The 15,189-nt window shown below is 40.5% G+C and overlaps 1 protein-coding gene across 2 annotated transcripts in view; it reads right to left on the bottom strand.

The window, feature by feature from the left end:
- The window catches only part of GABBR2 (gamma-aminobutyric acid type B receptor subunit 2), an 844,982-nt gene that overhangs the window by 359,697 nt on the left and 470,096 nt on the right, over window positions 1–15,189 (bottom strand). For both annotated transcript variants that reach the window (XM_084618280.1, XM_084618281.1), the window contains exon 8: window positions 697–757. In XM_084618280.1, coding sequence (XP_084474406.1) covers window positions 697–757 — 61 coding nt within the window. The remainder of the gene's footprint in view (window positions 1–696; window positions 758–15,189) is intronic.

Below are 15,189 nucleotides of genomic sequence, written 5' to 3'. Positions count from 1 at the left end.
AAAGTGGCAGCTAGGTGCCCAAGTTCTTTTGTGAATCTGTCCCAGAGAATCTCCAACAAGTGTTCTGCCTCCCTAGGGGAGATTGTCTCCTGAAGTGGCCTCCCAGTGCAGGGCTGTAGCTAAATCTCACTGGTTAGCCTGTAGAGAATGCCAGCACTGAGTTAAGAGCTGAGATACAAGGTGAGTGAGATAATATCTTTTACTTGGCCAACTTCTGTTGGTGAGAGAGACAAATGATGAAAGTTGGTCCAATACAAATTATTACCTCATTCAGCTTGTCTCTCTAATATCCTAGAACCAACACAGCTATAACAAACTGCACTAAAAAAACTGGTGAGAACAACTGTTCCATCTTTCTAAGTTCTAAACCTGTCTTATTTTTCAGACAGGACTGCATTTAACACTCAGTATTTCTGCTCTTTAGCATAGCTTTTCAATAGCTCTTTGCTTGTTTTAAATCTCTGGTTGATAATATTAGATGCTTAGTGCAAGCAGAGTATAACAATACAATTTTTCTCAAAGAGAGAAGTCCATTATTTCTGGGCACCTTGTTACTTCATATTTCTTGTAGTTTGTTTTCAAATGGTTGTATGTCTTCAGGCTACTCTGAGGCAAATACAACTCTGAGTCACACAAGTTTGCAGTATCAGACATGATCATAGTGTAAATTAAAGGCAATAAACATCTGTAGCCTACCTTGAAACTGTGTAAATTTGATGGTTCCCATTCTCTCTCCATTTCTGAACACAACTTGACCCTAAATAAAGTAAATAAAATACCTTAAGTTTTTATAAATTTATAATTGATTTGAACTCAAACTACAATTCATTCCAGTTCACAGTTAAAACATCTAATATGGACTTTTATTACTCAAAGATCAAACAGCTGGTATTCAAATAAATCAATAACTAGCCCTTATATAGAACTTTTCATCCATAGATCTCAAAGTGCTTTACAAAGGAGGTCAGTATCATTACCCCCATTTTACAGCTTGGGAAACTGAGACACAGGGAAGTTAAGATCATCTGGCAAAGCAGTGGCAGAGCTGGGAATTTTAAACTCAGGTCTCTTCATTCCCAGACTAGTGCTCTTAAGGATAATTTTAGGGGCTTGAGGACCATGTGTTCAGAGTATTAAGGGTGCAATTCTGCTACCCTTACTCATCTTGGGCAATGACTTAATACATGATCAGTTCTGCTGAGATCAGTGGAACTACTTCTATAGTAAGATATTACTTTAATGTGAGTCACTGTTGTAGAATTGGACCCTAACTGACAAAGGACCTGCACTAGGTAACTCTGGCTGCCAGAGATACCACCATAGAAGTTTACTTACTGTATTGATTTGGACTACAGACTACCTAGCTCTCATGACAGTGCATAGTGGATGTGGGGGAAGGGAGTAAGGACCTTCCCCTGCTCTGCCCACCTTGCCTTGCACAGCATGTATAGAGAAGTAATCTAACCCTTGTGATTGCCATTAAACACTGTGGGAGCCTAATTATCTTCTCATATCAGTGCAAATCAGCACTTACTCCTTTTGAAGTCTGGGGACTCCCACCAATGTAATACAAGTGTAAAAGAGAGGAGAATCAGTCTGTGTGTCTTTGAATGTAAGAGAGACACACATAAGCTGTTGGTCCATCAAATCCAGTAATCTGATTCTGGAAGTGGCCTATGACAGATGCTTCAAAGAAAAATGAATATCCCCACAGTACACCAGGACATTTGTGGAACTGTTTGTGAGGAATTCATTCCCAACATCCTGTAGTTGACTTGGTCATAAGAAAACGCATGGAAAATTGAGGTTTTATATCCATTGTATCATTGTTTTTTATCTAGGCTTACAGTAAGTGTTATCAAATCATATGCAAGTATCTGGTATTTTAAAATATTCTATTAAATTTATCTCATGAACTTTGAGGCAACAAATTTAACATGCTGACTATATGCTTCATAAACAAGTATCTCTTTTTATTAGTTTAATACGTCTGCATCCCTTTGCTCTATTCCATAAAACAAGAGCAAGAAGGAGCATCTAACAGAGGCCTTATGACCTTCATTAGTTAGAGTTTATAAATTAAGACACTCCTTTCTCTTCTGTCCATGCTAAATTATTCCAGTCTTCATAGCCTCTTTACACTTGTAAGTCCCGCCATGTTTCACTTCAGCTATTTTCACTTTCAGGTACAGATAGCCTCCTGAATGAGCTGTTGGCCACCATTCCAGTGTGTGATCAGGAAAGAGGCTCTGCAACAACTGCACGTCCAGCATTGTCTTTCCTTCTCTCCAGGGACTAAGCACAGTCTCATTCAAGATCTGTTGTATCCAGCTGTCACCATGCTACCCTAAACACCTGGACTAAAATTTCTAAAGAGTTTTTCAGCCACATCAAATATACAGTTCCCACCAATGTGGGTCTGAAAATAAAGATAGTTGAGATGGAGATGCAGAATGAAGTTAACAATTAACATATGCCTAGGCCTAGGAGGTACAGTGGTTTAATCATTTGCCCGGCCTACACCACTGTAGATCTAGGTGTAAAACCTGACTTAAGTCACAAATAGAATGAGTTTGGTAGCTCAAGATCTAGAGGCACTGGCAGGGTTGTTGTTGTTTGTTTATCTTGCACCCAAAAGTATGCCAGATGTCTCAGACTACAGAGAAGACGTGTTCGCTGCCTGGAAGAGCTTAAAATAAAAGTACCCTTACTCAAGTCCAGTAATACCTTACTGTGTGAATAGTCCAATTGACCTCAATCGGACTATTTGCAGACTAATCAATTTAAGTAAGGGTGTTAGAATTGGGCCCTAAATAGCCAAGCCAGATAAAGGATGTGGGAAGCCATACCAACAAAGGCATCATCAGAGCCATGAGCCTTAACTCCCTTTGTAAGGCTAGACAGAACTGCAGACCCTGCACTCATGGAAGGGAAGCACAGTGATTGCTTCCTAACTACTCCTCCGGGCATGAAAGATGCTCTAAAAGGACTGGGGAGATGTGCAGGGCCAGCCTTAGGGGTGGGTGAGCAGTGCAGTTGCCTTGGGGTGCTGTCTTCTGGGGGTGCCACACCACTCAGTCACTGGCTTTGGGTCTCTTTTTTGTTTTTGCTTAGCTGGCTCGTGAGAGCAGAGTGGAAATCAAAAATATTCTCTGCCCTGGGTCGCCAAAACAGTGAAACACCTAGGGTTGGCCCTGGAGATGTTTTTGCTGCACTCCTTAAAAGAGAGTAGGGGCATGTGTGCTCCTGCTGCAGATCAGAGAGCTCTGCAAAGTATTCTATCTCTCTGTGAGAATACTGTAGCTTTGGATTGCCCTCAGAAGCACAGTGGAGCACTGAGGCACAATCAAGACCAAGCTGTTTGAGGTTATGTTAGGTGTGTATCTTGCTAGTTCCAATGTATGCAGTGTTGTTGTAGCCATGTTGGTCCCAGGATATTAGAGACACAAGGTGAGTGAGGTAATATCTTTTATTGGATCCACTTCTGTTGGTGAGAGACAACAGCTTATACAGAGCTCTGCTTATGAGCTTATACAGAGTCTGCTTCATGTCTGGGAAACCTACTCCGAGTGTCACAGCTAAATACAAGATGGAACAGATTGTTTAGCATAATTAGTTAACGCATTTCAAGGGACCATTCAAGGTGTAGTGGCCTTTAACACCCCACCAGTCATAGAAGAGAGAGGAAGTGAGGTGGAGAAAAGAAAGCTGGGGGTGGGGGCATTGTTAGTGGGTTATAAGATTGTTTGTAATGAGCCATAAATCCAGTGTCTCTAACAATCATGGACTGGGTAGTGTCTAGTAAAATTGTGAACTTAAGCTCCCAGGCTCATCTTCTGAAAGCGTTGTGCAGGTTTCCTTTGTGGATGAGCACTGATAGGTCAGGTATAGAGCCATAGGTGCTGACTCTGTGGGTGCTCTGGGGCTGAATCACCCATGGGGAAAAATGGTGGATGCTGAGCACCCACCATCAGCCCCCTATTAGCTCCCCCCACCCCCTCAGTGCCGGCAGGCCCTATGGATCAGTGCATCCCCCTCCCTCACAGCTGTTTCGCAGTGTGCAGGAGTTTGGGAGGGAGGAACGAGGATGCGGCGCACTGAGGAGGGGGCGGAACTGGGTGGGAAGAGGCAGGGCAGAGGTGGAGTGGGGGCAGGAAGAGGTGGGGTGGAGCCTGGAGGGGGGACAGAGCCTGGGGCAGAGCTGGGGGTTGAGCACCCCATGGCACTTTGGAAAGTTGGTGCCTGTGTATAGAGCGATCACTTTGTGATATGGTGTTTTTGTCTTTTATCATTTTCTTGTGTGAGTTCATTTGAGAGCGTAGTGATTGTCTGGTTTCACCCACATAGTTGCTATTGGGGCATTTAGTGCCCTGGATGAAGTATATCCTGTGTTTTGATAGGCATGTGTAGGACTTATGGATTCTGAAAGGTGTGTGGTGGCGGGGTACTGATCATTATAGCAGTGGAGATAGGTCTGCAGGTTTTGCATCTGTTGTTCCAGCAGAGTCTGATGCCACTTTGAGTTGGTGTGTCCTGGTCTGTGGGGAGCTTGTTTCTGATGCTGAGCTTGCTCTGGCCCTGGAGCATCCATGGGGAAAAAAACGGTGAGTGCTTAGCACCCACCAGCAGCCCCCATCAGCACCTCCCACTTCCCATACTTGTCACAAAATGCAGAAACCCCTCACATAACTTTTGTAAACAGTTTCTATCGTTACTTCAACAGTTTAATAAAAAAAGACTGTACTAAAAAAAAAAATCATCTCAGAATCCTGTTATTTCAGCTCAATTTTCAGACTTTACTTATGCTAAGAAGAATTTTTAATCTTTAGAAATTTCAGCATGCTGTCATGAGCAGCATGGATGGAATTTCCCTTTGAGTGGCATCATATGTAGGAAGGGTATCATACAAGTCTCTCTCAACTAACTGTTTTCAATAGAACTAAAATCTTCTGTGGATTAATCCAAACCCACATTAATTCTTAAATTCCAATGTTCGTGTTGGGGGACACATGGAACAGATGTACTTATCCAAAATCTTCATGGTGACTGCATTTTTGAGGAGGCTGCTGAGCATCAGGTAATCTTCCTGAGTCTGTCTGAATTAGCCTTTGCTTCAGTAAGTATCTGGATAAGAACATCTGAACGGTGGCTATTTAAGCATAAATACTCTTTTTCTAAACAATCCATTCCCCCTTTTGATGACCCCCTTCTTGCCAATATGGCTGTGGAAACATAGTTGGAGCTGGCAGAAATCCATATTCTATTAATGGAAGAATGCAAAAATAAACCTCCACATTTATGGCTTATAAATTGTTTCAAACTGATATAGACAAATGATGCTATCCTTCTGGTGTAATGCTAATGAAAATTCTAAAAAAACCACAGGATCATAGGAATTGCCATACTGTATTGCCCAAGGTTGATTCATCTGTGGACTTTGTCACTGGCCAGCAGCACACGTTTTACAGGAAGGCCCCTTAGTAGGCAGTGCGGGATAACCTGCCCCCATGCATCTGGCCCCATCATCTGTCTCTAACAGTCAGAGATTGGCTTAAACCCTGAAGCGTGAGGTTTAATAGGACTTCCAACATCTTTGTTGCCATTAATGATAACAACTCTGGATATTTGGGGAGGTAGTGTGGTCTAGTGGATAGAGCATTGATCTCCTATTCAGGAGATCTCTTCTTCTCTCTGCCACTGGCCTTCTGGGTACCCTTGGGCAAGTCTCTTCACCTCTCTATATTTCCATTTTCCCATCTGTAGAATGGGAATAAATGATACTGACCTATTTTTTTATAAAATGCTTCGAGATCAAGTGATGGAAAGCACAATATGGTATTCTTACCATATTAGCCATATAGATATGCAATCCCTTGTTGAGTCTTGTTAAATTATTGCCCTCAATGATTTCATGTGGCAGTGAGTTCCACAGTCTAATTATGCATTGTGAGTAAAAAGTAGTTCCTTTTGTCAGTTTTACATTTGCCACCTCTTAATTTAATTGAATGTCCCCTTGTTCTTCTCACATGAGAGAGGGAGAACAAAATTCTAAGTTATTATATGAGCTCATATTATTCACAGATAATTGATTTCTTGTGGTAGTTTGTCTTTAAATATTGTCAGAAGCTCTGAGTTAATGCAGTTTTCCAAATTCTACAAAAAATAGCTTGCGTATCTTTACTCATTAATTTATTTTGGGGGGAGAAGGGAGGTCATTGTCTCCCCCAAACTGCAAGCCTCAGGAACACACGTCCCTGTTGGCTTGACTGGAGCTGCCCCACAAATAAAGAAGTCAAACTGCGCCTAGGCCTTTACTATTCTTTGTAATATCAGCAATATTTTGACAAATCCATAAGATGAGAGCATTTACACTACTCATCTGCTGATTAAAGGAAAAGCCATCCTCACTTATATACTATGAAATTATCCACTGGTATGGATCAGCTCTGATTCATCTGACTATACATAAACTTGCAGATAAATTATGTATTAGAAATAACATCTGTACATTTTTAAAGCTTTTATTTTGAATTCTCCATTAAGAATTGCTGAATTGTTATAATTTAAGCAATATATAAAGAAATTGCCAAATTTATTCAATGTATGTTTTCTCCCGCATTTTATCAGGGTAGCATGATTTTTATTATGTGTATATTCAAAATACAGTATTTTACCTGCAATAAGGCATGCTGGATAATGCAAAAATAGTAATAATGATATCAAATGTTATTAAATGGAAAACTTTTGCTGAATATTTTATCAGCTCTAATATTTGATTAAATTATTGTTACAAACTCATGAGTTTAGTTTGAGAAACTTATTATACATAGATACATAAAGCAAAAAACTCCATCAGAGAAATGTAACCTTCCTACCCACCCTATAAGTAAACCCATCCACACAAATGTTAGGAAACAGGAAAATCAAAAGTGGAAATGCTATAACCAACAACAGAAATGCTATCACTGTTCCAGGATTACATACTGACTGCCCTGGTCTCAGGCAGGTTTATCATCTTTCTTTCTGTCTTTCTCTCTTTCAAGAGGACATGCATACATGCATGCATGCATACCTACATACTGAGTCATTAATATTTAATTTTTACATATATTGTAACTTAAAGCAGTAACAGGAAATCATAGTAAAGTAGCTAGTGGGGGAAAAAAATCTACTAACTCAAACTTTGGCTATTTTATCTAAACATGAGAGAGAATCCCACTTTTTGGTTTAACAAAAAGGTAATAATCTAAAAAATGTATTAATACCTTTATTTCATAAACTGAGAAATGGAATTTATAAATAAGCTTATCAATGTTTAATGCCTATGATTTATGTGAATAAAGTATTGATTTTTGCTGTTATTATACAAGAGATGACATTTGTAGATGACAGATTACTTACAATGATTTCTTTCAGAGTAACAGCCGTGTTAGTCTGTATTCGCCAAAAGAAAAGGAGTACTTGTGGCACCTTAGAGACTAACCAATTTATTTGAGCATAAGTTTTTGTGAGCTACAGCTCACTTCATCGGATGCATACTGTGGAAACTGCAGAAGACATTATATACACAGAGACCATGAAACATTGTAGGGAGAGTGGTCACTTTGAATGAGCTATTACATGCAGGAGAGTGAGTTTGTGTGTGTGGTTTTTGGAAGGGGGGGTGGAGGGTGAGAAAACCTGGATTTGTGCTGGAAATGGCCCACCTTGATTATCATACACATTGTAAAGAGAGTGGTCACTTTGGATGGGCTATTACCAGCAGGAGAGTGGGATGGGAGGAGGTATTGTTTCATGGTCTCTGTGTATATAATGTCTTCTGTAGTTTCCACAGTATGCATCCGATGAAGTGAGCTGTAGCTCACGAAAGCTTATGCTCAAATAAATTGGTTAGTCTCTAAGGTGCCACAAGTACTCCTTTTCTTTTTACAATGATTTAACACGTATGTTCTTTGGCCCCAATCAACTCATTACTTTTTTGAGGTCAAGGTAGTAAATCTCAAGATTTATCAAGAGGATTGTCTTCCATACATTCCAGACTCATAAATTACTAACAATATTTTTCTTTGTCTAAGTGAATGGAATGTTTAAATAATGGATATGTCTAATGCATGCATTAGGCCCTGAGCTTTCAATAGCATATGCCAGTGCAGACCCATACAAATGCAAAGAGACCCATAAAAGTCAATAGGGAAACACTTGGGTTTAAGGCCCCTTTGTAAGATCTAGAACTTGTTCAATATACGTACCACCTATGACTAGTTATATCAACAAATGGTACTCTGTAGAATCTCAAGACAAATAACTAAATAAATGTAATATTTAGATACATTAGTAGCAGTCTTTGGTGGTTTGATATGTCATCAGTTGTACAGACAGATTTTTAAATAAGTATTGCCATGTTGAGAACCAAGACTCATGCAGTTACCCATGTTTTTAGTCAAAGCCAAGTTATTGGACTCAAGCTAGGGTGTGAATTTAAAGCACAATACCTATTCCATCATCATTCCCTGTGAATACTCTCATTCCCCCTAAAATATAACTTTTTGCAGTTTAGCTTACTCAAGCTACCAAAGTAGATTAAGCTAAACAGCACAATAGCAAATCATTCCAGGCTTTTTCCTCAGGTAGACAAGCCCTTAGACTTTGTAACACATTTGATGTGGTATATTCTGACTAAAGAATTAATACTTTATCAAATCAAAGCAGCACATATTAAATGTTTTTAAAACTGGTCAACTGATAAGAAACAGTCATTGTGAATGGGGAATCATCCTCCAGTTCGGGTGAGTCCTTGTGGGCCTCACTAGGATCTGATCTTGGCCCAATACAATGCAGTATCTTTTATCAATGATCTGGATGTAAATTTTCTGTATCTGCTGATTCTTTTTTCAATGTCCAGCTTTAATTAAAACAAAAGCTTTCAACATTTCCAAATTGAAATTTTTTCAGAATTTCCATTCCACAAAATGATTCAGAATTTCATCCTATTGTCCCAATTTGGGACAAAAATAAATGTTGAAATTTTGGAAATTTCAGTAGGATGGAAATACTACATTTCACTCAGATACAGTGGCTAACATCAGTGGGTCACACGCACAGCAGGCAAACTACAGTATATAGAGATGTCATTTGCACAGGGTCTGCCTGGCAGCTTGTGACACTGCTGATGGGGAAAGGGGTGCCTGAACAAATGTGGGGAGGCCTGTTCTGGTGTCCACTAACAGAACACAGGGTGAGGAAGGCTGAGAAGGTGATGGGAGTGCTACATGTTGTCTCACAAGTGGTGGTGGGGTTACTATTGTTGGGTAGTAGTAGTTACCGAAGTTGCTGTATAATCAGCTACGACCTGCTGTCATCTCACTATGAAGGATCAATGTCTGCTTTTGCATCCTGTTCCTTCTAGTCTGGCCTAAATGTGACCCATCCAGTTGCTAGCCAGTACATAGGTTAGGTGTAGTATACAGCATGATAACACGTATTATACTCATGGTCGTAATTGGTATATTAACTGTATGTTCGGTAATTATGCTAAATTGAATTATGCTCACTCTTGTTCTTCTACTATAAGTATCCCACAATACCTTGTAAGAGTACAACTCAGCATTTGGCGGCCGCAGATAGGGAAACTGTTAAAAACGAGATGCAGAAGTATTCTACTTAGGTACGGGGGTATGTTCTTTGCTCAACTAGTTTGGAATTCTGGGTTCAAAAACAATAGGTAACATGGTACCAGGAAAACAAATTGAAACTGGTGGGTGGAATCTTAAATGATGTTTAGAGGGTTTGGATGGTTTAAAAAAAAACATTATAAATAAAAGTAGTTTTGGGGAGGGTGATGGGTCGCGGGGAGGGAGAACACCTCTATGTAGGTGCAGTGAACACACTGTGAGACCTGCTTCCCATCTTTTCCATACTGTACTCCTTTTGTCTTTAGAGAGTAAGTCAGATGAGCTTGGTTATTTGGTTTCAAACATTTTTAATATTGGGTAATCAACCAATTGGCTGTACAATTAAGCAATACAGTTTTCTTTCAGTAATGTCAACATATCCATGAAATCATTTTGCAGAATCTTCCTGGAAGACTTCCTCAGTGTTCTTAAATCCAAGTAACGCTCCCTTCATTTTCCCTGTGACTCTGTAAACTCCTCAAGATAAGTCTCTTCCTCACCACTTACTCTAGTATTGCTCAGTGTGAGAGGGTGTCATGGTAGTCTAACTGTCTGACCTTGAAAAGAACCCTTGTGCTGAAAAAATCAGCATCAGTCACAATGGTGACAGATTTGCCAGTGGATGCATCTTTCAAATGCAGGATTTAAGACAAGTCTGAAGAGATGAACACTCATCCCTTCTGTACCAACTGAGCAGCAGCTTTACACTGTGGTGGGCTAAGCAGATTGACATTAGTATCTAAGCAACAAGCATGTATAGATCAGTGCACGCAAATTCTGGACAACTGTTCTGGGAGGGCTAATTAACTGAAACTCTGGAGGAAATAAGCCTTCCACATTGTGTGGCAGGCAACACTGGTTACAGCTAGTGGCAAACTCAGCCTTCCTTACTCTGCGTGCCTATGCTAGTGTCGGATAACTGTAGTATGTGGGAAAAGATAATACTCGTTAGCACTAGCATCAGACATGGTAAGGATGTCAAGATCTCCTATCCCTCTGTTACTGACCATAGCGACATGCTGGAGGATTGCCAAATTCTGAGGAGTTAATTCTGGTGCAGCTGCCCTTTAGCTTTCAGTCCCCTGTTTTGCCAGACACTCACAACATTTCTATTTGCCTAGATTGTCATGTTATCCCATTCTTTCTCCATATATTATGCTCTTTGCTTGAATCTCCAACAACAATTGTGTAAAATGTCAGTCCACATAGAGACAGAGCCAGACTGGAACAAATAATTTGTCCGCTGAGTCAGTTATACTGTCACCAACAATGGACAACACCAGATAGTTCAAATGAGGTGTGAGAAAATTGGTAGCTGGAGGATAACTTATTTCCAGAAAAACTTTTCTCCCAACCTTCAAGAGCTAGAGGTTGGCTTATACCCTGAAGCATGAGGTTTTCTATCCTGTCCAAATCTTTAATTTCCACTATTGAGTCTTACAACACTGGAGGTTCTAGTTCTCTTATGTACTTTTTGGAATCCTGCTTAGCTCTTGGCCTCATTGGTATATCATGACAATGGGTTCCACTGGCTAAATGTGCACTGTGTGAAAAATTTATTTCCTTTAATTGGTTTTAAATTTTCTACCTTTCAATTTTTTAAAATGTCCCCTTGTTCTTGCATTATGGGACAGGGAGAATAGAAGTTGTCCATTTATCTTCTCTACACCCTTTATTTTGTTTACTTTTATCATGCTCCCTCTTACTCATCTCCTTTCTAAGATAGAGTCCCAGTCATACAATCATAGATATGTAGGGCTAGATGGGACTTCGAGAGTTCTTCTAGTACACTCCCCCATGCTGAAGTAGGAGCAAGTATATCTAAACTATCCCTGACAGGTGTTTTGGAGGTTTTAAAGAATGGATTTGATAATGACGGGGATTCCATAGCCTCCATAAGTAACCTGTTCCAGTGCTTAACTATCCATATTTGAAAAGTCCTCCCTTACATCTAACCTGAATTTCCCTGTGTCAAGGTTCCTCCCCCACTCTGAACTCTAGGGTACAGATGTGGAACCTGCATGAAAAACCTCCTAAGCTTATCTTTACCAGCTTAGGTCAAAACTTCCCCAAGGTACAAAATATTACACCCGTTATCCTTGGACTGGCCGCTACCACCACCAAACTAATACTGGTTACTGGGGAAGAGCTGTTTGGACGCGTCCTTCTCCCCAAAATACTTCCCAAAACCTTGCACCCCACTTCCTGGACAAGGTTTGGTAAAAAGCCTCACCAATTTGCCTAGGTGACTACAGACCCAGACCCTTGGATCTTAAGAACAATGAACAATCCTCCCAACACTTGCACCCCCCCTTTCCTGGGAAATGTTGGATAAAAAGCCTCACCAATTTGCATAGGTGACCACAGACCCAAACCCTTGGATCTGAGAACAATGAAAAAGCATTCAGTGTTTTACAAGAAGACTTTTAATAAAAATAGAAGTAAATAGAAATAAAGAAATTCCCCCTGTAAAATCAGGATGGTAGATATCTTACAGGGTAATTAGATTAAAAAAACATAGAGAACCCCTCTAGGCAAAACCTTAAGTTACAAAAAGGATACACAGACAGAAATAGTTATTCTATTCAGCACAATTCTTTTCTCAGCCATTTAAAGAAATCATAATCTAACACATACCTAACTAGATTACTTACTAAAAGTTCTAAGGCTCCATTCCTGGTCTATCTCTGGCAGAAACCAGCATACAGACAGACACAGACCCTTTGTTTCTCTCCCTCCTCCCAGCTTTTGAAAGTATCTTGTCTCCTCATTGGTCATTTTGGTCAGGTGCCAGCGAGGTTGCCTTTAGCTTCTTAACCCTTTACAGGTGAGAGGAGCTTTCCCCTGGCCAGGAGGAATTTCAAAGGGGTTTACCCTTCCCTTTATATTTATGACACCCTGGCTGCAACCTAAAGGTATGTCTATTCTTGTGGCAATGTGTACAGTACAGACATTGCGCACGCAGCTAGCATGGGTATAAACAGCAGTCCTGACACAGCTCTGGTGAGTAGAGTACACTACATGCTTGAACCGTAGGGTATTTACGCTACACGGCTCGCTACGCACCCACACAGTGTCTTCCATGTCTACATTGCTATTTTTAGCAGTGTAGTGTCCCAGAGCCTTTCCCCATTGTAGTGAAAGACTGGCAGCAGGGAAAGGTTCTGGCAGCAGGGAGGTACCGGGGAAAGGCTCCAGGAGCTCCCCTCTGCTCGGAGCATTTCCCTGCTGCCTCCCCCCATGACAAAGCCTTTCACTACTGCGTATACCAACACACTGTCTTTTCAGTCTCTTCATATGAGTTTTTCCAGACAATCATCTCCAATAATTCTGGTCACCCATTTCTGAACCCCTTCTAATTCTCCTGAATTCTTTTTCAGATATAGTAACCATAAATGACCATGGTAGTCCTAGGGAGGGTGCTGCATTGATTTATATAACGACACCATAATATTTTCAACGTAGTCTGCATTTCATTCCATGTCATTGCTAACATTTTGCTGTATTTGGGATTTTTTGACTCCAGTATATGTTAAGCAGAAGACCTTATTCATCTGTTACAGCAGAACAATTGTTCATAAGGTCTTTCCCCAGAAAAATATTGTATGCTGGTACAATTTTATCTACCTCAGCATCTGAGAAATTACCCTCCCCCCGCCTTTTTTTCTTTTTTTTGAGGGATGGGTGTGGAGGAGTTATTTCTGCTTTGTCTCCGCTCTGCCCTTTGTCATTAATTTGCCCTTGCATAAAACCAGCACTGTTGCCAGCACCAGATAAAGCCAAACTGAGCCACTCTAGGACTGCTGGGATAACTATTCAATGATCCACATACCTTTGTAAACAGCTCTGCAGCAAGGAGGCAGTGCTATCGTTTTATTCTAGAGCATGGCAAGCAAAAATACTATTAGCAAACTCCTGAGCACTGCTACACACAGCAGCAAGTCTGAGACTGAATTATTCCTACAAGAAATAATTATTGCAGCCATGAACAAAGAGCTGAGAGTCTCAGCTGGTGGAAGTGGGGAAGGGGGGGGGGGGAGTTAAATTTAAGAAACCAAAAATAATGGCATTACATTTGTCAGTCATTAGTGGTGAAGAATGAAAGGAAACCCAACACCACTCCCCCTCCTCACTTCTTACTGTAATGTGATTCTTGTGCATCCCAGCATGCATTCAGCTGATCTTACTATAAGAAAAATTCAGAGTCTCCAATAACTGCCATTCCTTAGATTTATCCAGTAAAAGAACCCTACCGCTGTGTGAGCCATCTCTTCTGGTGCTTATGTGAACATGTGACGTCTTTAGTGCTTTCCTTTTTCTGTTACCGTGGACAGTCACTGATATTGTTAATAGTTTTGCTCATTTATGAGTAAGTAAATAAAAAAGATGCATCTTTGACTAGAACTTTTAAAAAATAAATTAAAAGCAACGTGACAGGCACTGTAATAATCACCCCTAAAATGTGGTGCAATTGCTGAGTGCTGGGCACTGATACTGAGGGACAGCACAGTCACACTCCTCCTGAGCTGTCTTTTGGATCATTTGAAGAGTTCAAATCCTTGCTAATTCTTCTTTTAATCTTGGCTCCATCTCTTCTAGACACATACATATTGATATAACCAGCCTAATAAGATGTCTTTTTGGAGTGGTGATAGAGGAAGCCTGCCTCTGTCTTTGCTGAATCTGAAATTCTGTATGCTCCTCCATAGCAGCATTGTTTTGGAATAGAATCAAGACATTTTCAGCAGATGTCAGAGTAAATCTGCACTGCTGGGTGGAGTTCATAATTGTCCTGTTGGGGATCAGTTCCCCACTTGTTTCAGTTTTGATCTGTGTGCCTGTATAGAGTTTGGATATTTCAGCATTTCCTTACCTCATCGCTCCCCCTTTTCCTTTCTACATGCTTGTTAATGACTCAGGAGAGCAACTTACCATGTTGCCTTTGCAAGTTTTGTGCCTGAGGGTGCTGTATGTTTAAGGACACAGGTTCAACATTAAAGATCTGAAGTTATTTCTTACATGTTTTACTTATTCTGTATCAATATTTGCAGAAAAAATGCCACGGTAGGCTATGTGCATTGCATTCCACATTTACATTTCTCCTGCAGATGATCTGAGAAATTATAATATATGATTGGGCAGCCATTGCACACTCCACTTGTCCAGCAGAAGTTCCTAACACAGTTGATGAGTCTGATAGACTACTCCATTTCATCAGTTGTTTCTCCTGTTCATCCTGCATAAGTTCTTGGTGAGCAGTGTGTGTCCAAAGCAGCATATTCATTGGGCATAGCATTTTTTGGATAGTGTATACAAGTCTGTCTAGGCAGCAGAATGCTTGGAGGAAATATGAACTATTCTTTCACTTCATGGGTACCTATGGCTGCACTTCATACTACCATATTTGTAGTCAGTGAAGGTGGCTGAATTAAAACCGCATCAGTATGGAGGGAGTGGAGGGTGAGGGGGGGACAACTGGCAGGGCATTGTTCATTAGGGCCCTCAGCCTTTGGAATTC

Source organism: Lepidochelys olivacea (assembly GCF_965140295.1).
Source record: "Lepidochelys olivacea isolate rLepOli2 genome assembly, chromosome: 2".
In the NCBI taxonomy this organism is placed as follows: Eukaryota; Metazoa; Chordata; order Testudines; family Cheloniidae; genus Lepidochelys; species Lepidochelys olivacea.
This window is presented reverse-complemented; position numbering and strand designations above follow the sequence as displayed.